Source organism: Equus przewalskii, chromosome 21 (genome assembly GCF_037783145.1).
Source record: "Equus przewalskii isolate Varuska chromosome 21, EquPr2, whole genome shotgun sequence".
Taxonomy (NCBI): domain Eukaryota; kingdom Metazoa; phylum Chordata; class Mammalia; order Perissodactyla; family Equidae; genus Equus; species Equus przewalskii.
The window spans coordinates 19,619,455-19,644,142 of NC_091851.1; the positions used below are offsets into that span (position 1 = coordinate 19,619,455).

At 51.1% G+C, this 24,688-nt stretch overlaps 3 protein-coding genes across 15 annotated transcripts in view; all 3 read left to right on the top strand.

Moving 5' to 3' along the window:
- Nucleotides 1–454: 454 nt before the first annotated feature.
- On the top strand, nucleotides 455–10,180 carry LZTS3 (leucine zipper tumor suppressor family member 3). 9 transcript variants are annotated; one of them, XM_070587957.1, is made up of 6 exons: nucleotides 455–597; nucleotides 4,241–4,313; nucleotides 4,928–5,153; nucleotides 5,652–6,128; nucleotides 6,457–7,320; nucleotides 7,640–10,180. In XM_070587957.1, exons 4-6 carry the CDS (start codon nucleotides 5,670–5,672, stop codon nucleotides 8,336–8,338), a joined length of 2,022 nt encoding a protein of 673 aa, XP_070444058.1. In that variant the 5' UTR covers nucleotides 455–597; nucleotides 4,241–4,313; nucleotides 4,928–5,153; nucleotides 5,652–5,669; the 3' UTR covers nucleotides 8,339–10,180. The 9 variants fall into 9 exon arrangements, with proteins under 9 accessions (XP_070444058.1, XP_070444055.1, XP_070444061.1 ...); XM_070587954.1 differs by having other exon boundaries at nucleotides 456–597; nucleotides 4,928–5,090; XM_070587960.1 differs by having other exon boundaries at nucleotides 459–597; nucleotides 4,928–5,115.
- A 1,802-nt stretch (nucleotides 10,181–11,982) lies between these two features.
- The window catches only part of UBOX5 (U-box domain containing 5), a 32,659-nt gene continuing 19,953 nt past the window's right edge, over nucleotides 11,983–24,688 (top strand). Inside the window, exons 1-2 of one of the 5 annotated variants that reach the window (XM_070587965.1) lie at nucleotides 12,009–12,118; nucleotides 15,313–15,405. The gene's annotated coding sequence lies outside the window, so the exon portion shown is untranslated. Of the gene's footprint in view, nucleotides 12,119–15,312; nucleotides 15,406–22,654; nucleotides 22,785–24,688 lie in introns of those variants that run through there. The other 4 variants (XM_008527611.2, XM_008527616.2, XM_070587966.1 and 1 more) reach the window with 4 other exon arrangements.
- Nucleotides 20,118–22,810, top strand: FASTKD5 (FAST kinase domains 5). The gene has a single exon (XM_008527606.2). It carries the CDS (start codon nucleotides 20,118–20,120, stop codon nucleotides 22,566–22,568), a length of 2,451 nt encoding a protein of 816 aa, XP_008525828.1. The 3' UTR covers nucleotides 22,569–22,810.

Below are 24,688 nucleotides of genomic sequence, written 5' to 3' on the forward strand. Positions count from 1 at the left end.
CTCGGCAGTGTCAGATCCACTCGCGACGGCTCGCCCCGCCCCCAGCGTGCAGACTTGCAGGGTCTCACAGCATCCGCTGGGAGGCCGCGTCCGGAAGAGCAACAGCGGGAGACGAATGGGCCTCGGGGCTCAGCGTCCGGAGACCCTTCCCCAAGCGAGAGGGGTTCCTCTCGGTCGCCAAAGATGTGGCGGAGGGCGCGGTCCCACTGGTTTCATTGGAAAGGAGAGACTAGGGGCTGAGCCCAAGGGCTTGGGGAGTAACAGACGACGAGCAGAAAGGCTCGGGGCAGGCTCGCTGCCCCCTGGAGTGGGTGGGACAGAGGGGTCCCACGCGGGGGCCGGGACGCAGACACGAAGGGGTTAAGGCACTGCGCCCCGCCCCAGCCCGGGGATTGGCGGCTCTGGGGGGCGTGGCCGGAGGGCGGGCCCTCGTTTGCCGCAGCCGCGGGTGGGCGGGGCCCGGGCGCGGAGCGGGAGGGGCGCGGAGCGGAGCCGGGCCCGCGCCGCGCGCCCCGCCGGGCGGGCTTCGGGCTGCGCCAGCTAGCCGGGCCGGTGGCGCCCTCGCCGAAGACCCCGCGCTGGACCCTGAGGCAGCGAGTAAGTGAGGCAGGCCCACCGTGGCGCCCCTCCCAGCTCCGACCTGTCGCCGTCCTCGCTGCACTGCGAGGCTTGTCCAGCCAGACCTGGAGCTGGGGAGGGGGCGCGTCCCGCTGCTGGGGTCCCAGGGGGGAGGAGAGTGGAGATGAGGCGGATGATGTCATGGATGTTTCGCGGAGCCTGGGGGGAGGTGGCGGCCGGAGGGGGTGCGGCCCGGATTATGTCACCTCTTCCCTCTGCGCCCCGCCCCCCGGGGCCACACGCGTTGGTAGGGAGCACGGGGAGGTGCGGTGGGATTTCCTCCACCGCAGAGACCCCCGGGCACCTCCTCGGGGCGGCCTGTGGCCGGGGTCTCTATCTCTTGGCGCTGCGGGCAATGGGTTGCTGGTGAATGGCGAACACCCCCACCACCCCGCGCGGAGGCGCGTGTGTGCGCGCGTGTGTGTGCTGGGGGAAGGGGGGGCGCTGTCAGCCCCCTCAGTCCTGAAACACGGGCTTCATCAGAGCCAGAAGCTAGCGGATGGGCCCCTTACCCCTTTGTCGCCAAGGGAAGATGGATCTCCCCTCACATATCCCAACCAAGAAGTTCTGGAGACCTCTGCACCCCCAAAGGCCCTCCAGTGCCCCTAATCCCTTTTCTCCAAAAGTCCTTCTTCCAGGAAGCCCTTCCTGATTTTCCTGTCCGGATTCATTGCCTCTTTGCATTGCTCATAACTAGCATTCCCACACGCATTCCCTCTGCATCTCCTCAGTGTCAGGCCAAGAGACCCCAGGACTCTGCCATCTGTGCCACCGGGGCATCCACAGGCCAGCTCCGGGGAAACCTCAGAGTGAAATCTCCATGGAGTAGCCTGAGCCAAATGCTCCAAGACCCCTCCCCACTAAAGGAGATCAGGGATGCTGTCCTGGGAGGCAGCATGTAGATTGGTCCTTGAAGGATGCAGGATGGGCACAGAGAGATGGGAAGAGATTTTGTGTGGAGTGGAGAGAGGCTCAGGTTGGGGGAAATAGGATGGGCAGCAGGAGAGGCCTTAGAGCAGCTGCAAGCTCTGCTCTGGTTCTGGGGGCTGGGAGGAATGCCACGGGTTTTACCCATAATACATTTACTTCTTAAGATTCCTGTAAGGTAGATGTGAGAACCCGAGGTGAAATAACCTGCATGCGGTTCCACCCCTAATCAGCTGAGCTGGGATTTACACTTGGAGCTGATGCCTCCAGAACTCTGTCTACTGCACTTGGCACTGCTCATGGAAGAATTTGGGCAGAGCAGGGACAAGATTGCCTTTGCCCTTTAGAAAGAGTCCCCTGGCAGCTGCACAGGGGAGGGAGTGCAGCGGAAGAAAGGCCAGTGAGGAGTACCCAGTAAGGGTGCTGGCAGGAGGGGCTGCTGAGATCTTCAGGGGGTGAATGGGCTGAGCTTGGGACCTCTGAGACCCCAAGAGAAGGGTGGAGTGTTCCCAGCTTTGGGAGGGACACAGGTAGGGAGGGGCTGGGTAGTCACTGTGGGTTGGAGGGATCTGCCCCTGGAACCCCCAGGTAGAGTCCATTTTGCCCCTTTGTGACTGCTAATACTCTGTGTAATGTCCCAGACACTGAGGGACAGAGATAGAGGCAGAGTCAGGCAACAGGCTGTCATTCCACATTGTTGAGCTGATGCCATGAGGCTACCTTTGCAGACCACACTCAGTAAACTGGGCCAGTTCAGGTCTCTGACCCATAGAAGAGGCTCAAACCCTTCCCCTGGGCTCAGTTTCTGCCTGCCAGGGAGACATATGCCCCTCCTTGTCCTGCCAGCTCCTTGCCTGGCTTTTGAGGAAAGAATCTGCAGCAGCCCAAGCTTGAGAAAGGCAAGGGGCAGGGAACGCTTGCATGGGATTGACTGTGACATGTTAGAATTATGGCAAGAAGCTCTTTGGGGAGCAAGGCTCCAGGGAGAGCTGCTGTGGGTTGGCAGTCAAGGATTCCCCAGGTAGAGCACAGGGAGAGGAGGCTCAGAAGACAGTCTTGGGACATCATTTTCATCCAGGATTCTGGGCATCAGAGCCTGGCTGGGACCATACACACTCCAAGGGAAGGGTGGGGTAGAGTAGCATATGATCAGCCCCAACCTATGGTCAAATTCTCCTTTCCTGGATCTCAGAGAAGGCAGTACTGCACTTTACAGTTTACAAAGCACCTTCCCAAACATTATCCCTGTCACTCTCACAACGAACATGCTCACTTCTGAGGTTTGCTCCTGCCCACATCCAGGCCTCTGGCATAGTCCCCATGCCTAGATCTCTAATCTCACTTTGGGCACTTTCCTTTGGCATATCAACACACTCAAGTTTATACCATGCTTAATTTTAAAATTAGAAAAGTGCCCTTGGATCCCAAACCACCTTAAATTATAGCTTTCTTTGGCCTTCTCTCTTAGCAGGGAATTCTCCCATCTTTCCCTCCAGACCTCTCTACTCCTGTAGTCTGGCTTTGCCTTGTGCCACTTTTCTGAAACCATTCTCTCATAGATGCCAGTGATGTTTCCACCTGCCAAATCCAGGGCACACTCTCCAATCCCAGTTTTGCCAGGCCTTTTTTTAGGGAGGGAGCTGTCCCACATTCTTGAAGCCCCTCATCTTGGTCAGCAGGGCCTGCTCCATTCTTCCTGCTCCCACACTGCATCCCAGGCTTCTGGGGCTCTGCCACCCTAGCTCGATGCTGGGCCCCACCCACACCACCCTTGAATGCTGGTGATCCCAGTCTCTCTTTCCATCCATATGTGAGAGAGAGCTTTCTCTGGTCTTCCGCAAAGCACCTAATTCCCCAAACATTCTCCCCCTGTCACGTTAAGGGTGTCACACCCAAACTGGCACCCTAGCCTGGATTCCTCTCTTGCCCCCACCCCCTAAGCCTCATCTCTATGAAGTTTTGTCAGTTGTTCCTCCCAAACCCTGCCCAGGCCTTCCTACTGGTTCCAAGCCTCAGGCCACTCAGCTTCCATCCTCCTAATCCCAAGCTGCTCCCTACACTGCATTCAGATAGCAAAAGAAGGGGGTTATGCTTAGGGTGGATGGATGGAGATTTCTGGGCTGAGGGCTAGCCGGGCTGGAATATGTTGCAGAGTGGGGACCAGGGTGAGGCATGAGGACACCAAGTGGAAGGAGGCACTCACTCTCAGGGACCTGCACTTGCTGATCCTGCACTTAAACTGCACCCTCGGTGCCTCTCTTGCCTCACCCTAGTCTCAGCCCTGCCTGTGGGGACAAACTGGCTGAGGGAGGAAGGTGGTAAAGTGCAGCTCCCCGCACCTGTGGGGGGCAGACACCAAGAGAATGAAATTTTACAAAGGCAGTGGGGACTGGCTTAGTGGTGAACTTTCCAACCACCTAGGGCTTTAACTCCAGGTGTGGTGGCTAGAAGATTCCTGGAGGGCAAGAATTTTGTCAGGCTCCACTGGTCTGGGGCCTGATAGGAAAGACACAGCATTAGAAGTGGGCATCTGGGTAGAAGACAGTCCAAAGAGCACTCAAGGGGCTGTGGGGTGCCACCTGGACCCCTTCACCTCGAATGAGGAGGGCTATCTGCCTGGTTTCTGATGGGAGTAGGGGGTAAAGGCCTGAAGGGCGCCCCCTGCCATCTCTGATACACGCATTTGATTACGCAGCTCTCTGGGGCAGGTGTTCCCAGGTGCGGACTTGAGACAAAGGAACCAGGAAGCGGGGCCTCCCTGAGTACAGGTAACCCGAGGCCCTGCTCCCCAGGCTCCTGTGGGCCGGCCTTAGGGGATGGGGCGCACCCCCACAGAGGGCTCGGAGGAATTCGCGGTGAACTGAGCAGGGTCAAGGTCCACAGAGAGCGAGGAAGGGGCGGAATCCAGGAAGTCTTCCCGGTGGCAGTGAATTCTTAGAGGGGTTCGGCGGGCGCCGAAGCAGCCCGGGCGCCGCTGAGCGCGGAGGCCCCGCCCCGCCCCCGCCCACCTATGGGAACGCCAGCCCGGAGGGAGGCACGGCCGGCGGCCCTGCGGCCTCTGCCCTGGCCTCGGCCAGCCTGGGGGCCTCTGCCTAGGGCCTGACCGTGGGGAGGGGGCCCTCTCGTGCCAGTTCCCCGTGCGGCCGAGTTGGGAAGACCTCCGGGGGGCCCCCGTGCCCCGCGCTGCCGCCGCGGTCCCCGGCCGTCCACGGGGGGCGGGGCGTGTCCGTGGTGGCGCCCTCTGGCGACCCAGAGGCGCGCAGCCGCGGCAGTTCCCGCGTACCGCCACCGAGATCCCTGTCCCCTCCCGCGCCCGCCGCCTCGGGGCTCCTGGCATGCGGCAGCTCGGCGAGGTAGGTCCTTCGTTCCTCCCATTTCGCAGAGGAGAACACTGCAGTCCGGGATGGCCCAGTCGGCCCGTCCAAAGTCGCGCAACTGGTTCGGGCCGAGCCCCGACTGCGAGAGTGAGGCACATGGCCCCTGCAGACCGGGCCGAGGAGGGTCCCAGGCTTGAGAACCCGTCGGCCCCCCACCCCCTTGGAAAGGCAAGGAGAGGAGCCTGCGCTGGTAGTGAGCCTCCACTTCTGCCCTTGACTGCAACGCTCTAGGTTAGGGGCCGGGAAGGACCCCCGCCCACAGTTTTTGGATAGGGGTGGGTTTCTCTCCTTCCCTTTACATCTGAGGTTCCCTACTGGATTCAGGTATTGCTGTCTCCTTCCAATCCCATCTCCTCAGCCCATAAGGTTGGGATATCCAGGCCCAGACCCTGGGTAAAGAACGCCTAAATTCTGGGGGCTGTAGTGAAGAATTGAGGCTCATGGAGTAGGTGGGCTTGAGGCGTGGAATGCTGAGCTGAGCAAAGCCAGGAGGGTATGTGCATGGTGCCCTGGGTTGGGCTTTGTCGGGTGGGCAACAGGCAGCCCCCATTACCAAGCTATCACTCTTACCCCAGCCCCATTCCTTCACCTTGGGTGTCTGGGAACTCTTGTACCCATTGTAGGGAAGGGGACACTAAGGGGCAAGGTGCAAGTGGTGCTGGGGCAGACTTGGCTGGGGGGTGGGGGGTGGGACTGACCTATTTCTGCCTTCCCACCTTGTGCCCACAGTGCCCTCCTGGCTTAGTCATGGCGAAGCTGGAAACACTGCCTGTGCGCGCTGACCCAGGGCGGGATCCCCTCCTGGCCTTTGCCCCGCGGCCCTCTGAGCTCGGACCCCCGGACCCTCGCCTGGCCATGGGCAGTGTGGGCAGTGGGGTGGCCCATGCCCAGGAGTTTGCCATGAAGAGCGTGGGCACCCGCACAGGGGGTGGGGGCAGCCAGGGCAGTTTCCCTGGCCCCCGAGGCAGTGGCAGTGGGGCCAGCAGGGAGAGGCCAGGCCGCTACCCCTCAGAGGACAAGGCTCTCGCCAACTCCCTCTACCTCAATGGCGAGCTGCGGGGCAGTGACCACACAGATGTCTGTGGCAATGTGGTGGGCAGCAGTGGTGGCAGCAGCAGCAGCGGCGGCAGTGACAAGGCCCCACCACAGTATCGTGAGCCCAGCCATCCACCTAAGCTCCTGGCCACCTCTGGCAAGCTAGACCAGGTCAGTCCCCAGGCCTTTTATGGGGATGGGAAGCAGCCCAGAGAGGAGGGTGAAGTGGGTCTTCTTGGAAGTTGGGTTGTAGGGGCCAGGATGGAGGCTGGGCTGGGGAGCCATGGGGTGGGGCCTTGGGGCCAAGTCTACCTGGTGGGTCTAGGGCAGAGACCTGGTATGGAGGGGGCATGAGGTGGACACTCAGCTGGGAGGGACTCCCAGGATGGATATCTAATGGGGGGGGGGGTTGCTGAATAAGTCTAGGCCAGACGGAAAGGCTGGGGCTGAGGCTAAGGCCCATCCTGATGCCCACTCCCCCTTCCTTCCTTTTACACAGTGCTCAGAGCCGCTAGTTCGGCCTTCAGCCTTCAAGCCCGTTGTACCTAAGAACTTCCACTCCATGCAGAACTTGTGCCCCCCACAGACCAATGGGACCCCTGAGGGACGACAGGGCCCTGGTGGTCTCAAGGGTGGGCTGGACAAGTCTCGGACCATGACTCCAGCAGGTGGGGGTGGGGGCGGCCTCTCAGACTCAGGCCGGAACTCACTCACAAGTCTGCCCACCTACAGCTCCAGCTATAGCCAGCACCTGGCGCCTCTCAGTGCCTCCACCAGCCACATCAACCGCATTGGCACTGCCAGCTATGGTGGTGGCAGCGGCAGCAGTAGCGGTGGTGGGTCGGGCTACCAAGACCTGGCAACATCTGACAGTGGGCGGGCCTCCAGTAAGAGTGGGTCATCCTCATCCATGGGGCGGCCAGGCCACCTGGGATCCGGGGAGGGCGGAGGTGGAGGCCTGCCATTTGCAGCCTGCTCACCACCCTCGCCCAGTGCTCTGATCCAGGAGCTAGAGGAGCGGCTGTGGGAGAAGGAGCAGGAGGTGGCAGCTCTGCGGCGTAGCCTGGAGCAGAGTGAGGCCGCGGTGGCCCAGGTGCTGGAGGAGCGACAGAAGGCATGGGAGCGCGAGCTGGCCGAGCTGCGGCAGGGCTGCAGCGGGAAGCTGCAGCAGGTGGCCCGCCGTGCCCAGCGTGCCCAGCAGGGCCTACAGTTGCAGGTGCTGCGGCTGCAGCAGGACAAGAAGCAGCTGCAGGAGGAGGCAGCCCGGCTGATGCGGCAACGGGAAGAGCTTGAGGACAAGGTGGCGGCCTGTCAGAAGGAACAGGCTGACTTTCTGCCCCGGATGGAGGAAACTAAGTGGGAGGTGCGGGCTGGGGGCTTGGACCTTCTCCCTTGGTATCCCCTTCCTTCCATCCCTCTGGAGAAACCCAGAGGAGTAGCCCACCACTATCACAAGAGGAGTGAAGTGGGGGGGGCGGTGCGAAGTTGATTAGGAATGTCTGAGAACCAGAGCTGTCCCTGGGCCGTGGAGATCAGCCATGTCTGTCCTGAGTCTGAGGAGGGTGCCCCGTGTCATTTCTGCCCAGTCTGACAAGGAGCCGCCCATGAGCCCTGGGGGTTGGGGGTGGGGTGAGCGAGCTCTGCCTTCACCCTGGCTTCTCCTCTCACCTGATCCCGCCCAGGTGTGCCAGAAGGCTGGAGAGATTTCCCTCCTGAAGCAGCAGCTGAAGGACTCGCAGGCGGACGTGTCCCAGAAGTTGAGTGAGATAGTGGGGCTGCGCTCGCAGCTGCGGGAGGGCCGGGCCTCGCTGCGCGAGAAGGAGGAGCAGCTGCTCAGCCTGAGGGACTCCTTCAGCAGCAAACAGGCCAGCCTGGAGCTGGGGGAGGGCGAGCTGCCCGCGGCCTGCCTCAAGCCAGCACTGACCCCTGTGGACCCGGCCGAGTCACAGGATGCGCTGGCCACCTGCGAGAGCGACGAAGCCAAGATGCGCCGTCAGGCTGGGGTGGCTGCTGCTGCCTCCCTGGTTTCCTTGGATGGGGAGGTGGATGCTGGGGGGGAGAGTGGGACGCGGGCCCTGCGGCGGGAGGTGGGGCGGCTGCAGGCTGAGCTGGCCGCTGAGCGGCGAGCCCGGGAGCGCCAGGGTGCCAGCTTTGCAGAGGAGCGCCGCGTTTGGCTGGAGGAGAAGGAGAAGGTCATCGAGTACCAGAAGCAGCTGCAGCTTAGTTATGTGGAGATGTACCAGCGCAACCAGCAGCTGGAGCGGCGGCTGCGAGAGCGTGGGGCTGCCGGAGGTGCCAGCACACCGACCCCGCAACATGGCGAGGAGAAGAAAGCCTGGACCCCCTCCCGCCTCGAACGCATTGAGTCCACAGAAATCTGATCCCCTAGCTGGGCATGTGGCCTTTTGACAAATTCCCTGTCAAAGGCCAGAGTCCCCAATATCCCCCTCCCTGCCATCTCTCTTCCCCACATCTCCTACCATATCCCCAGACCAAAGAGGTTCTCAAAGCAGCTGTGACCAGGTCCCTCCCAGCTCTACCACTGCCCCTTTGGGCAGCCCACTCGAACCCTCTTCCCAAAGAGGGAATGGAGGGAGGGCAGAGTGAGTGGGGATGAGGGGCTCCGGCAGCAGGGGAGCCCATGCTCCCTTTCTTGGCCCTCCCTCATTGGAGAAGGAGGCAGCAGGCCTGCAGTGCTGTGAGGTGCCCCCACCCCTCAGTGGGTTTGGGCTGCTACTGTTGGCCACCCTGTGTCCAGTGATGCTCTCTGTGCTCACATCCTAGGCCATGTAGCCTGAGGGGGCCTGCATGGGGTCTGCTGAAGCTGACAGACCTTGGGTTCCTGGCCTCTCTCCTTCCTGCACTAGTCTCCCTCCCTGGGCAGATTGGCAGGACAAGTGAGAGCAGATGGCCTGTCTGTGGTTGAGAGGGCTACCTTCCCAGCCCCTCCCTGCAAGGTCTCTCGGGCTCAGGCCTCAGAGCCTAGCCTGGTCCTGAGTATGGGTCCATATGTATGTGTTGGGGGAGGGAAGGGCTGGGGCTGGAGGCTCTGCCCAGGAAAGTTCTGCCCTCCTGTTCTTGGGAAGGGTCACCTGGAAGCTTCCTAGCTCTACCCTCACCCTTCTAGCCAGGATCCACAGGGCGACAGCCCCATCTGCTTGGTTGACCCCTCACCTAGGGCCACTCTCCGGCTCTAACTACAGCTATTAAGTGCTACCTGCCTCTCAGGCACTCCCCTCACCCAGTTTCGGAGGTTATATGAGTGTCTGTGATGTCTTCCTGTGTCTTCCCCGACTCAATTCCCCCAGCCTCCTTTCATGCTCCAAACATCATTGTCCCAGGCTGCCTCTTCCCCTAAACCTTACCTTTTCTTCCAGTAGAAACTTCTGCTTGATCTTTGGTGCACTGCCCACTTCCAAGCTCCACTGGGTCCAAGCCTGAGCCTGAGGCCCTTGTTTTGGGGGGGTGGGGGGTGGTTGTGATTGCCCGTGAAGAACAAGGCTGCCCTGAGGGGAACACTGACCCCTGGGTTCCCAGGGCCCTGAGGTAGCCTGGTGTTTGCCAAGGGTAGGCCTGGCATGGCCATCAGTGGGGGTTGGGACAGCCAATGTCACTTCCTTCCTCCTCTGGGGGCCCTCTCAGAGTCCATCTTCCCGCAATAGGAAGGGAAAGGCAAATTTCTAATTCACCAGCAATAACAATTGGAGGAGGGTTGGCCCTCAACCCTGGTATTTCTCTTTCACGCTCTTCCTCCCTCCCCCAAGACTGGGTCTGGAGGGCAGGGTGGAGAGAGCTGACAACTACTGTGAGCACGTCCCCCAATCCCTGACCAGCCTCCTCCCATGACTGGTGACTGTTTAATGAGCTGTGCGTCCCCCACAAAAACAGGAGTGCCTGTCTGTGCGGCCTCTATCCCTCTGCACAGCCCCTTCCCTGTGGCCCTCACCAGATCTCTGAGCTGAGTGAGGGGCCATCCTGGCAATCACTGCCCATTCCACTCACCCCTCACTGCACCTGCCCCAGAACCTGGGCCAGAGGGGTGGGGGGAAGAGAAGGCATTAGTACGAAAAAAGATAGAAAAAAAATATTAACAGACTCAGCTTTGGGACTTCCAACCACAAAAGAAATTATATATAAATATATATAAATATATATCTCTACCATATGTGATGGAAAGACTAGACTTCATTTTCTTTTCCCAAAGAAATAAAATGGAGAAAGCCTCTTGTGTGGCATTCTTTGGCCTGCTTGTGCCTTGCAGGTGTGGGAAGTGAAGCCTGGGTGAGGGGGTGTGGAGGGCAAAGCTGGAGTAAACAGGTTTCCCAGAGGAGGCATGAGACCGGAGGTGCTCACTGGACCATGCCAGGAGGTTGGCCCAAAGCCCAAGTTCCTCCATGTTGCCCAGGGGGAGTTGTGGTTCCACGCTTCTGCCGGATGGGGCTTTCTCTTTAGCCCAGACTGTCACCAAAAGGGTTTCAAGCTGGTTCCAGCTCAGAATCTGGACACCAGGCTGCTGGCTAGAAGGCAGGTGATTCAAGACAGCTAGATGCAGCCTGAGCCACCTTACAGCAATTGGCCAGTGTTCGAGGGTGGAATACATAGGCATGAAGGCTGAGAACGGGTTTGTAAGTAGTGGTGAGGCCCCAAAGGCAAAAGGGACCGAAGCCAGCTGCAAGCAGGGAGCTGACCATTGGGGGTAAGTGCTGACCTTTAAGATAATTCCTTTGGCTATTGTCACGAAGCCCCCAATCAAGAATGCATTCTGGTATAAGTAACACACGTGATTTACAGGGACCTCAAAGAATTGTTTATTTTCTCTCACCTGACAAAAAGTCTGGATGTGGTCATAAGTGTCAGAGGTGTTGATTCATCAAGGATTTGGACTTCTCATCCCCCTCTCCCATCCTTAGCATGTTGTCCCCTCCATGCCACAAGGTGGCTGCCACAGCTCCATGAAGGGATTGACGCAGCACCACTTTATCATAAGAGTAAAAGGTTTCCCAGAACTCTGCCACCATATTTTCCTTTAAATTTCGTCGGCCAGAACCAAGTCACATGCTCCTCCCACTTCAAGGAAGGCTGGGAAATTGAGCATTTGGCTAAGATTGTCATGGCTGCCTAGGAGCAATCATAGTTCATCCTCTGGGGATGGGCCCTCCACTCTCTCTGGGTTCAGGTGGCAAGGACAACATCATAATCAGCAACTAACAGTGTTTGCTCTGGTCTGGCCGCAGAAAACTCTCCTTGAGCAGTGGTGTCCGTGGTCTGAGGCTCCAAATGCTCACACCCAGGCAAACAGTGCCCTCTACAGAGCTCAGGAGTTGGGATGCCAAGTTTGCCTCTTGCGGTGAAGTGTCCTCCCTGCATTGGTTTTGTCTCTCTGACAAGATGATGCCCAGGAGGGAGCACCATTTCTCAGGTCCCCTTCACATCTCTTAGGATGGGCAAAACAGCAGCCAGAGCACTGACAAGTGCATTGACGACTCTGACCAGCAGCTCTCCAGTGTCACTAGGCGTGGCAGTCTGGGGCCAGGTCCTCCTGGAAGGTCTCGGTAGAGTCTCTTCCTTGCCTAGTTGCCCATACTGACTCAGTTGTGAACCCCCCTACTTAGGAAGGTGGGGGATCACCCTAGCTCATCCGCCATAGCACTGGCTTCCTCAACCTCCAGCTCCTTACATCCATTTCTGCTAACAGGCTCGTCTATCCATCACTAAGTCTTCTCCTGAGAGCACTTTATAGATATATCTCTACTATAAATGCATGATTATCCTCATTGTATAGATGAGAAACTCAGTTTAGAGAGTTCACGTGACTTCGCCAAGGCCATAAAACCCTGAGTGCCAGTCTGGGATTCGAACCTGTATATAGATTATTCGATGACTTCCAGAGCGGTCCATCCACTGCGCTGTTTCCCTGCCGCAGGTCCTAGACTCCAGCTGTCTCCTCAGCAACGTCCTCCCATAGAAAACGTCCTTGGAAAACGCTGACGGAGTCTTTTGAGCCTCGGCCGCACCCGTCACTCGCGCAGCAGCCGGAAGTAGCGGGCAGTTGGCCGGAAGTGGGGCTGTGAGGCCCGGGTGCTGCTGGAGGAGTCGCCGTGGCGCGGCAGACCGCGGGAGCTGGGCTCTAGTGTCGCGTCGCCCGCGCTCGCCAGGCTCAGGTGAGTGGCGGCGGCCGGCGAGGAGATCGGGGCGGCCGCTCCCTGCCGAGTTAGGCCTTGGCCCGCGCCTCCCGCCTTCCTGGGCGGCGCGTGCCGACGCCCGGCTCCGCGCCTGTCGCAGGCCCGGCTCTAGGGAGAACCGCTGCGACCCCCGCCACTCCGGAGTTATATGACCTTGGGCAGGCGGCTTATCTGAGCCTTGATGTTCCTTCTGTGAGGCGGAGATAATAACAGTACTTGCCTTACAAGGCTGTTGTGAGAATGTAGTGAGATATTCTGCCGCACCTAACGTGCATGCGAATCACTTGGGGATCTGGAGATCTGATTCTGTAGGTCTGAGATGGGGCCTGAGATTCCGCGTTTCTAACTAGCTTCCAGGTGAGGCTGAGGCCGCTGCTCCGCAGGCCACACTTTGAACAGCAAAGTATTTTGCTTAGTAGCTGGGATGGGGTGAGTCTTCAGTAAATATCACTACGATATATACCTTTGGCCCATTTTTAACAGACAGTTTCTGGTTGCACAAGCCTAACTAAGAGTATTATTGATGTCCCCCTCCTTTTTTTCTTTTCAGGGTTGAGAAAAATAATTGCCCTTTATCTGTCCGTATGAATCATGACACAGCTCTTCTGTCCTGACTCAGGGAACTTTGGGCCCTGTTTATCCCAGTTACGTTCATGGATCTGCCCCAGTGATGCTTCATGGCTCACTCCCTGTAGACCCTTGGACAGTGCTTCGTCCTGTGGAGCTGGTAGCCAAGTGCTTTAGCACCAACATGGCTGGTGTTTTGTGCTTCAGTCATTTGTTGCTGCTGTAATCTGAATTCATGGTTTCTGCACTTTGGGCTCACTTTGTGAGTAGTAAGAACAGCTGCCTTTCCAGAACTAGATTCTGCGACTTACTGTTCTGAATGGCCTTGGGCAGGTTCTGGGATGGAATTACTGCTGCCTGGTAGACCAAAATAAAACCTGGAGACGCAGCGCTGCATGACAACTGAGAAAATGAAGCCTTTGGCAGTTATGCAGGTCTAATTTATTTGTCAGTATGGTTTTCCTCCCCGTTCATTGGTTTATTTTTCTCATCCCCAGCAAGGCCTTGTCATTCATCATGCAAATTAGGCAACTTTGATATCAAAGAATTCTGAAGTTCCCCCACCACTTGCCTGAGATACTGTACTGTGTGGCCTTGCAAATCTAGGAAAACAGATAAAATCAAGTGTTTGGTTAACAGTGATAGATATTTGGACCATTTATTTGAGAATTTTTTTCACGTGACTGTGGGTACACATAGATCTCTTTTTAAAAAAAATTTTTTTTTTTTTTTGGTAAGGAAGAGTGACCCTGAGCTAACATCTGTTGCCAATTTTCCTTTACTTTTTTTTCTCTCCAAAGCTCCAGTACATAGTTGTATATTCTAGTTATAAGTTCTTTAGTTCTTCTGTGTGGGATGCCGCTACAGCATGAGTTGATGAGCGGCGTGTACGTCCACGCCCAGGATCCAAACCAGCAAACCCTGGGCCTCTGAAGTGGAGTGTGCAAACTTAACCACTAGGCCACTGAGCCATCCCCCAGATACTTCTGTTTATCTGCATGAATTTTGTCAGCCCTGTAGTAGTCTCATTTAGATGGGCTGAGAGGACATGACTTTCTGCTCTCTGTTGTTATACCCAGAGATTTTCTAAAGACAGAGTCCTATGAAACCTTTCAACAGTAGTGGCTCTAATAGAATCATCTATGGGTTCGTATCAGACTATATCTACCCAGACCCTGCTTGCCATTCTGATAGAGGAATAGCAGAGTCTTAGAAGGGAAGGAGAGGGCTATATAAGCTAAAAAAAAATTCAAAGATGATTGTGATGTACTGTTTTCTCTCTGATAAGCATGGAAGCTAGAACAAAGTGGAGGGGATGGGCTGTTAGACTTGATTTTGGTTTGGCTTAGTTCTGTGGGTTACACTTAACTTGACCTAAACACCTTTGCACTAGTGCTTTACCTTCATAGTAGTAGCAGACCCCTCTCATGTAGGCTCTGCTCCTGTGTGGAAACAGAAGTGCAGAAGTTGAGTCTAGCCTAGTTAGCGCCCGCATTGATAGCTATAGGTCCTTACTGTCAGTCTCTAAGCCCTTACCAGGGGTTTTAAAGCTTTGTAGACTCTGCAGAAGACTCCAGCACTTAGAGAAAGTTAGTTTTTTGCTGTTTTAGTTCTCAGGGTTGCTCAACAAATTATTTGCTAAGACAAGAATGAGGATTGAAGTATCCATTTATTTGTGGCAATTTTGTCAGGACAGAAGAGGATTAAACCTTTCTAGCAAAAGGATCAGAAATCAGAATTAAAGGATGAGATCCTGGGGCGGGCCTGGTGGTGCAGTGGTTAAGTGCACACATTCTGCTTCAGTGACCTGGGGTTTGCGGGTTCGGATCCTGGATGCAGACAGGGCACTCCTTGGCAAGCCATGCTGTGGTAGGCGTCCCACATATAAAATAGAGGAGGATGGCACGGATGTTAGCTCAGGGCCAGGCTTTCTCAGCAAAAAAAAAAAAGAGGAAGATGAGCAGCAGATGTTGGCTCAAGGCTAATCTTCCTCAAAAAAAAAAAAAAAAGATGAGATCCAGTAACTAGTAAACTGAATATTCTGAAGTGTCATATACTTAGTTTACAGTTAGCATGTGGGGGCTCCCTTCCTCTACCTAGCTTACTTCTAACTTCTGGACTGTAGTTTAAAATGAAGCTATTCAGCCTTGCTCAGACCTGTAACTGGAAGGTGGAAAGGTAAGACTCCTCGCTCCTGTGGAGTCAGATCGTTCAGGGAGGTTTGGGCAGTGCCTTTTGAAACAGCCACAGTCCAGGGGTCTCTGAGGTTCCACTCTGCTTCTTTAGGACCCCTAAAGAGGAGATAGGGAGGAGAGTATACTTGGGACACTTAAACTAAGAAAGGGGCTTTGTGAAATGACGCCAGATACCTTTGAACCTTTAGAGAAGGTGTCAGGAGTTATTGATTGTACGTCTCAAAGTGTTCCCTTCCCAGCTTTCTTATAGAGTCTCTGGGCGTCTTTAAGGAGGAACTAAGTCTCTTTCAGCTGTGTTTTTTCTATTTGAGCACCACTTTCTGACCTCTCCTTTGCAGTGCTTTTTCTCCCATGGTTCTGCTTTATTGGTTCTGTATCTTTCCTGTGTTTATTTCCTTTCCTTCCCCACAGTACTCAAGACCCAACTTCTGAAGTGGTCATATTTCAGACCTGTGTGTATAGATACGGTATCTACAGTAATGCTAAAAGTTGCATGGTGATAAAGTAAGTAGCTACTGTTTTGCTGTTTGCAGTTTGGCTCTGCATGCCTTTAAGATTCTTTATTTTGTCATCATTTCTGTTACTGGGCATCCGTAAAGGAGCTCTAGACAGTAGGAAGTGCTTACACTGGAAAGAACTTTTCAGCATTTTCCTTGAATGTTAAGGTTACTTTCTCTATTCACTGATTGTCTTCTTGAAGAATACCTTAATTTCCTCTTAGTACATTTAAATTTTGTAAATTTAATTTTTGTCAGAGTTGTACATATACATGGTTTACACAATCAAATAGTTTGGTAGAGCTTAGAATACTAAATGTTAATTCCCTCTCTTTTTTCCCTCTATTTTTGTTTCCCAGAGGCAGTTTAACTATTTGTCTGTTTCTTTTGGCATTTATCAGTGTATTTCTAGATAACATTTGTGTTGCTATTTCTTGATTTTTTAGGACATACCTATACCTATAAAATCTTTTGATTTCTTTATTATTGACTTTGAGGCTCTAGGTCTCTTATATAACTACCCAAGCTCCCCTACTCCTTTTCCCCTCCCATCATCCTCCCAATATAGTTTGCTCATAAGTTTTGATTAGGTTGATACTCAAGGTTTATATTAATAAATATTAGTCACAGCTGAGCAGAGTATAATATAACATTTTCTGTCTTGGACAACTTTTTTGTTTTCCTGGCGTTAATAATTTTTGTTACCATTGTTATGGCTTGGTTTTCTCCCTATTACTTCTTGGTCCCCAAATTATCCATTAGAAGTGTCAGTCTCCTCTCCTAGGTAATATCCATCTCTTCCAGCATGAACTCGTTGCTCTTTATGTCTGCCCACAGCTGTAGTCCTGGGATGTTCTTTCATCATTGTCCTGGGGTTTCCCTTTGCTTCTCTCCTATGTTGAACCCTAAATTCTGGATCCCATATCTCTTCTTTCAACTTTCAGGTCTTCAGAGATTGTGGTAATTCTCTTTACCTTGATAACTAAGGCAGCTTGTAAACCCATTTTTTTTTTTTTTTAAAGATTTTATTTTTTTCCTTTTTCTCCCCAAAGCCCCCCAGTACATAGTTGTATATTCTTCGTTGTGGGTCCTTCCAGCTGTAGCACGTGGGACGCTGCCTCACTGTGGCCCGACGAGCAGTGCCATGTCCGCACCCAGGACTCGAACCAACGAAACACTGGGCCGCCTGCAGCGGAGCGCACAGACTCAACCACTCGGCCACGGGGCCAGCCCCTGTAAACCCATTTTTTAAATGTAGATTTCAGTCTGAGGTCTTCTCTTTGTTCCTTTTGTAAGTAGTATAAACTAACAATGGTGACAGCTAGGATCTTAGACTGTTAGAGGTGTGAGGGGCTTTTGAGCTCACCCAGTTCTAACCCTCCAGCTCCCTGCACCTGGGAAGCCTATACATTGTTCAGGATCCTGCCCATTCCCTTGTTTGGGATCTGGCTCCTTTTCTCATCTCTCCAATACACCAGCAACGTGGATTTTCGAATCAGTCTTTGACATCAGACCCCACTCTGTGCTTTGGCTGTAACCTTCGTCAGATTTCTTAATCTCATGGAGTCTCCTTTTCCTCATCAACAATATGGAGAGGTTAAAACCTCCCTTTCAGAAAGGTTGTAAGGATTGGAGCTAATGCAGATAAAATAGCTCATACAAGGCTTGGCACGGAGGAGTCGCTAAGACAATTGTGGCTTTTGTTATTTCCATTTTGGGACTTAGCCTATGTTTTTGCGAATCAAAAAGAGCCACATCAGTTAAAAACACTGGATCTGTACTGGATCTGTACCAGTCAAACATTGATGTTCCAGGAAATGGTTCTTTTATTCATTTCAAGACCATGCGCCTTAATTTCATTAAGTACTCTTAGGTAGTATTAATTGAAGTAATGTAAATTATTTAATGTGGTTTTAAAATTATATCATTTATAAAGATATTTGTTAAATTAATTCATAGACTCTTCTGTATTAACAGTGTTGGGTTTTTTCCCCCTAAAGATTGGCACTTCAGCTAACAACTTCTTTTTTTGTTTTTTCCTGCTTTTTCTCTGCAAATTCCCCCCAGTACACAGTTGCATATTTTTTTAGTTGTGGATCCTTCTAGTTGTGGCATATGGGACACTGCCTCAGCATGGCCTGATGAGCGGTGCCATGTCCGTGCCCAGGATTCGAACCAGCAAAACCCTGGGCTGCTGTAGTGGAGCGTGTGAACTTAACCACTTGGCCACCGGCTGGCCCCTGTATTAACAGTTTTAACCCCAATATAAAGTGGGAAAAATTAATTTATCAAAGATATAATAGAAAATCTCCCCACAAAGAATCTGTATAGTCACTTTCTTTTTATGTAAGGCTATTTTAAGTGATCGCACCGTTCTGTTTGTTGCGCTGAATATTTGTATTTACTTTTTCATGTGTTGATGCCTGCCTCATATTTATCCTCTAAACCAGCCTCCTTCTGGGTGGACATTTGGATCTTCAGTTTTTTGCTTTAGAGTAGCACAGCTGTTTAGTAAAAAATTTTGTATTTTTTTTAAAATTTCTTCAGATCTAGTTCCCAAGATGCAGTGAAAGACCAGAGATTTGAACAGTTTATGGTTTTAGTTGCACATTGTGTTGAACTAAATTTAGATTCCAGGTTCCAAAGTAGGTCTTCTTAAAAGCCTTGTTCTGTCAACTGGAGAGTTCCATTACTTTCTGTTTCTTTTGTTCCCACTATGCCTGTGCTGCAGTATTAATTGAGATTCCTAGTGACTATTTTGAGCCATAAATCTTCAATTATCACCTAAATATTAAATAAAAAATTATTTCAGTACTATTTACCTAATGTTTTCTAATTTGTAAAATGTTGCCATCTGCATTCATAGGAATAAGCTGATGGTCTATAGCAAACTTTTTCTGTGAAGGGCCAGGTAGTAAATATTGTATGCTTTGCAGGACATATGTTCTCTGCCAAAATTACTCAATTCTGCTCTTGTGGTGAGAAAGCAGCCATAGACAATATGTAATGAATGGTCTGGCTGTGTTCTGATAAAACTTTACTTAGAAAAACAGGTGGAGGGCTAGATTTGGGCCCCAGGCCGTAGTTTGCTGCCACCTGGTCTGTAGCATCTGGACCCACGGATTGAAACTTGGTAGGCAGAATGGTCCACAAGCCACAGTAAAGAATCAAGTATATAAAGATTTAATGGAAAAGAATTCTGCTCTGGTTTACAAAGAAATTAGATCATATATTCCTGCCACCCAGAGAAGCCTATGTAATTGGGCTAACCAAATAAAGCCACTGGCCTCCCCTAGTTCTTATGCTGTGGGCTCTAGAAGGAAGGGGCTGACAGGAGAGTTGGGCAGGCATTTCAGGGAGTCATTTTGACACCATCAGAACCCTCATGGGATTTTTCTGCAGCACAGCCCTGTCTGCTCCCTATCTTGGCAGCTCAGGGCTCCCTGGGTTTTGCTTGTCAGGCTTTAGCATTTCTCAAGTGGAAGGAAAGACAGTAAGCATTTAGAGAAAGCAAGAGTACAGCAGAGTCAATTTCATAGCCTCTCATGGTTTCTACCATGGGAGAAAAATGGGTCTTGTGCTACTCACAGGCTGGATAATCAACACTTGACTCGCTGGAAGCATTGCAAATCCACCTCCTGCGGAGGAAAGCTGTGTTGCTCCCTTGGTTTGTCAGCAGGGGCAGTCGTGTGAATTGGTGTTCCCTGAGCCCAGGTTTGAGATGCTCTTTGCTTCCCACCCATGAATTGACAGTGAACAGGGCCTCAGCCTTTTGCCCTCCACCACAAAAATGCGTGCGTTTTTGAGTACTGTCATGTGCTGTGTAATGATGTTTCAGTCAACGACAGAACACATATAATGCTGGTTCTGTAAGATTAGTACCATATAGCCTAGGTGTGTAGTAGGCTATACCATCTAGGTTTGTGTAAGTACACTCTATCATGTTCACACAACAGTGGAATTGCGTGACACATTTCTCAGAATGTATTCCTCTTGTTAAGTGACGCATGGCTGTATATTTCCCAAGTGCATGACTACCGTGTAACAGTGATTCAAACTCTCTTATAAGCCTGGAGAGGAGAATAGGCATCTTCTAAAACGTACAGGAGCAGTATTAGAACAACCGAATTCTGTAATAAAAAGTTCTGTACTTTAGGAACAGAGTATAATTAATTAAACTTACACTGAGTTCCACTTTTTACTTTGATGTTAGCACGTCAGCTTTTACCAGCTTTCTTATTCTCCAAGTGGGACGTTTATGTGTTGATATCAGAGATGGAATAGGTTGCTCACTTTTGTTCCCAGCTTCCTTTTTGGGAATCTACCTTCCTCCTTCCTTCTGAGTGTTAGCAGAGCAACCGTCTCTTCTCTAACCATTGCTGCTTTCCTTCTACAATAAAAGAAGTCTGTTCAGAGGGAAGAGGAAGTCCAGAAGGAAGTCTGGACTGAGCAGCAGTCCAGAGAACTGCCCAATAATACCTTGGGTTTGTGGTTTTCCTGTGCCTTTATGCAAGGCACATGGAATTTATCCTTGATGTATGCTGTCTTGTGGTTCGGGCATTCACTAGCATTGAACTTACTTGAGTGGACGGCAGTGTAGCTTTAATCCATTTCTTATAATGTGTAAATTTTGGTATTGTGATAGGTGGAAGCCACTTATTCTTCATCTACCCTTTTTTCAGTATCTGGCACCAATTCTGGCCCAGTCATTTGTGATCCATGGCTCTTGTGAAATGCCGAAGATTTCCAGGCAGTTTCTGTGGAACGCCTCCCCATCCAGCTGTAATCAAGCACCATGTAAACAAGAAAGTACCTGGTCAAACCTGTGAGGACTGTGTTCTGACTGCCAAAACGATCAGTACTGACACCAGAATGGCAGCCACTCTCAAGCTGTTAAAACCTTTAGTACGTCAAGCGTTTTGCAGTCCTTCTGCCTACAGTGCAACCCAAAGAGCGACATATTGGAATGTAGGAAGCTACACATGGCCCAAGGGACAAGACCCTCCAGAACACAGTGGCCGCTGCCATCCTGCCCAAAAAGTTGAGAACATTTGTACTACCTTCTCTTCTCGGAGAATCCTGACAACCAGCAGTGCTCTCCCAAGTTTGGAATTCAGTAGAGCTTCTGCCTCTAAGGCCAGCACGTTGAATCCGGGCTCACCCAGGGCCATGAGGATTGATAAAGAGGATATAGAAGCTTTTGATTCCTTTAAAGACCCCCGAGTTTTCCTACAGCTAAGACCAGAGTACCAACTTCACAGCTATAACAGATCTGAGACTTGTCAGCCCTTGTCTGTTTCAGAAGGTGAACTAATTTTGCACAAAGTTACAGTGTATCGGGATAATCTCCAGCCTCAAATCATTGCTGATTATTTCTGTAAGCTGAGCTCTTTGCCTGCAGAGCAGCATTCTGTTCTGCTATCTAGTGCCAGCTTTGCTTTGCTCTGCCAGCTGAGTGTGAAAAACATACAACTCTTTGACTCCCCAGATCTGATCAATATCTTGAAAGCCTTTGTCAGTTTAGGAATCCCTCACTCCCATCCAATGTTAGATGTGTATGAAACCAACTTTTGCCATAAGGTATGGGAGATGAGTCTGGATCAACTTCTCTTGGTGGCTGACCTCTGGCGGTACTTGGGCCGCAAAGTACCTCGGTTTTTAAAAATCTTTTTTAGTTATCTTAATTTGCACTGGAAAGGTCTATCCTTGTCCCAGCTGATTCATTTAATTTATATTATAGGTGAAAGTCGTCAGGTACCCCAGGACCTAATGCAAAAACTGGAATCATTGATCCTCAAGTATATAGATTTGATCAATTTAGAGGAGGTTGGTACAATCTGTTTGGGGTTCTTTAAATCAAGTAGTAGTCTCTCTGAATTTGTCATGCGGAAAATTGGAGACCTGGCTTGTGCTGACATGCAGCATCTGAGTAGTTATGCCTTAGTGAATATTCTTAAAATGTTTCGTTTCACTCATGTGGATCACATAAATTTCATGAAGCAATTTGGACAGATTGCTCCTCAGCGAATTCCTTCCCTGGGAGTTCAGGGTGTCATGCACCTGACTCTTGCCTGTTCAGCCTTACACTTCTTGGATGAAGGGGTAATGAATGCCGTGGCTGCTTCTTTGCCTTCTAGGGTAGCATACTGTCGAAGTAAAGATGTTGCCAAGATTCTGTGGTCATTTGGAACTCTGAATTATAAGCCACCCAATGCAGAAGAGTTTTATTCTAGCCTGATAAATGAGATTCACAGAAAGATGCCTGAGTTCAACCGATATCCAGAACACCTGCTCACCTGCCTGCTGGGCCTGGCATTTTCTGAATACTTTCCGGTAGAGCTCATCGATTTTGCTTTGAGTCCAGGGTTTGTCAGGTTAGCTCAAGAGAGAAGTAAGTTTGAACTCACTAAGGAGCTGTATACTCTTGATGGTATAGTTGGCATTGAGTGTCCAGATTACAGAGGCAATCGTCTTTGTTCTCACCTTCAGCAAGAGGGGTCGGAAATGCTATGGAATTTAGCAAGGAAGGATATGATGTCAAAGCCTGAATTCCTAGAAGCTCTCTTTTTACTTGAGACCATGTTGGGTGGGCCTCAGTACATCAAGCACCATATGATTTTGACTCATACCCGATCTTCTGACTTAGAAGTCCAGCTTGATGTTAACCTGAAGCCATTACCATTTAACAGAGAAGCCACACCAACTGAAGATGTAGCCAAATTAAGGCTTAAGCATGTGGGAGTCAGCCTTACGGATGATTTGATGAATCAGCTACTAAAAGGGAAATCAAGAGGGCATTTCCAGGAGGAAGCTGAGTCAGAGACTGGGCAGCAGCCCATGGAATTAGAGAAGAAGGCAGCCATACACTTGGGGGCCTCCTTTTGCAATGTGGCAGACAGATTGGGGGCCATGGAGATGGCTAGCCTGTGTCCCCCAGGCTACATGCAGGCCCCACGAGTGAAACTGGCTGTTCAGTTGACAAACAAGAACCAGTATTGCTATGGTTCCAGGAATCTGCTTGGACTGCACAATATGAAGAGGCGGCAGCTGAATCGGCTTGGGTACCGTGTGGTAGAGTTATCTCACTGGGAATGGCTCCCACTACTGAAACGAACTCGCTTAGAAAAGCTGGCATTCCTCCATGAGAAAGTGTTCACCGCTGCTCTCTGAAGGACCTTTGGGGCATTTCTACTCAAAGACTGTAGATGTGCCCTGTACCAGATGTTATGAAACAGTTATAAAAGCCAGAATGTAGGTTTGATAATAAAATCATCTGTGGAGGAGACTTAGTTGTGCTCTTGTCCGTGGCACATTGAAGCTAGTGTATGTCACTGTGAATTAATTGTAACCTGGTCCAGTTGTACAAATTGCTGCGAATTTGTGCAGGTAAATAATAAACATCTTAAAGTGTCCTATGGTCAAGTAATTTGTTTTCATTTTTATTTCTCTGTTTACCAGCCTTATCTCACAGTTACTTTGAATTTTTAGGATAAAGGTATAGTCAGACATTGTCTAAAGCCTTTTTGGGGGGGAGGAAGATTGGTCCTGAGCTAACATCTGTTGCCAATCTTCCTCTTTTTGCTTGAGGAAAATTGTCACTGAACTAACATCTATGCCAGTCTTCCTCTACTTTGTATGTGGGAGGCCATCACTGCTTAATGAGCAGTGTGTAGGTCCATGCCAGGGATCTGAAGCTGCAAACCCCAGGCCACCGAAGCAGAGTGCACAAACTTAATCACTACACCACCGGGTCAGCCCCATAAAACCAATTTTTTAAAAGTAGTTTTCATATACCTTGTTTTAAAATAAGAATCTTTTCCCACTTCACTTACATTTCAGGATTTCTTCCCCCCATACATGTTTTCTTCACACCTTCTAAAGTCCTTCTCATTCTTGTTTAGATTTGGTTGGTTGTCCTCAGTAGTTGCTGGTTCTTCCTGTTTTAAAGAGCCATTTCAGAATTAGTGAGCTCAATATCTTCCTCTTAGCCCACTCTTCTGCGTTTCTACTTCTCTTGCATAACACCACCACCCTGCTTCCAGGACATTTTCTTCCTAAAATTGGACCTAGAAGAGTAGAAATGTTTAAGTGCCTGTTGGGCCAGTGGTTCCACATCTGAAGACCAAGCAGGATGTTTTTCATAGCAAGTAGCTCAGATGAGAAGGAAACATTACCTTCCCTAATAGGAGGTCTAGTGGGCTTCAGGTGTGGTTATATTATAGCCACAAGCATAAGGAGATTGCATATATGTAAGTAACTTTTGTAAACATGTGGAGTCTGTGAGAATTTCTTTTAAAAAGGATCTCTCCCACCATTATTTAGTTCTCAAAGAACACTTCTTCAGAAAGGACTTCTCCATCCATGCTAACTAAAACAGTACCCCATTGGCCTTTGATCATGCTTTCACCTTCTCCAGCTTCATTTTCTTCACTGCATTCAGCAGTATCAGAAGTTATGCTTTATTTATTTACTTCTTGGTTTCCCTTTTGGAAGACAGCCCTTTGAGTTAACTTGGTCTGGTTAACTAATTTATCTCCAGCACCTAGAATGGGTCCTGGCACATCGATAATATCGTTTAGTGAGTGTGGTCTGGGAATTTAGAGTGACTGGACAATGCTGGAGAGTTGCAGGGGGAAGGAAGGTGGAGGGTGGGTCAGGAGAGGTGGAGAGTATCTGGGTCACAAAGGCCTTATGGCCTTGCTAAAGAGCCTAAGTCTACAAGGGCTGGGGTGCTGCTAACAAGATCTGAGTCAGACAGTAACTGGACAGATTCATGTTTTAGAAATGTTAGGTAAAGAGCAGGATGGAACTAGATTGAGGAGTGGAGGATATGTGAGATAGGTCATGGAGAATGCTTCACCAATGTGTGCACGAGCTCGGGTGAGAGATAATGAGGGCCAGAACTATGGAAATGGAAAGCAAATTCCAGAGATGTTTGGAAGGGGAAAAAGACAAGACTTGCTAATTGATTGGACTGAGGAATGATGATTTTGATGCCTTGATTCATACAGAGTCGGCAACTAAAATAGGGATCAAAGCAGGAAAGATGTTTGGGTAGAGGGTTAATGATGAGTCTGCCCTGGTCATGCTCAGATGGGCCTTCAAGCAGAAAGGTCCAGATTGGGGTCTCAAATGAGGATGAGGACAGGTGGCAGTCAGAACTACAGATGAGTGAAATTGCCTGGGACTGGTGGGAAGGAGGTTAATGCAGGTGGGGAACAGGGAAGATTACCAGAATGGAATACCAGCATTTGTGAGAGGGCAAAGCAAAGGAGGTCCAGTGATAAAGA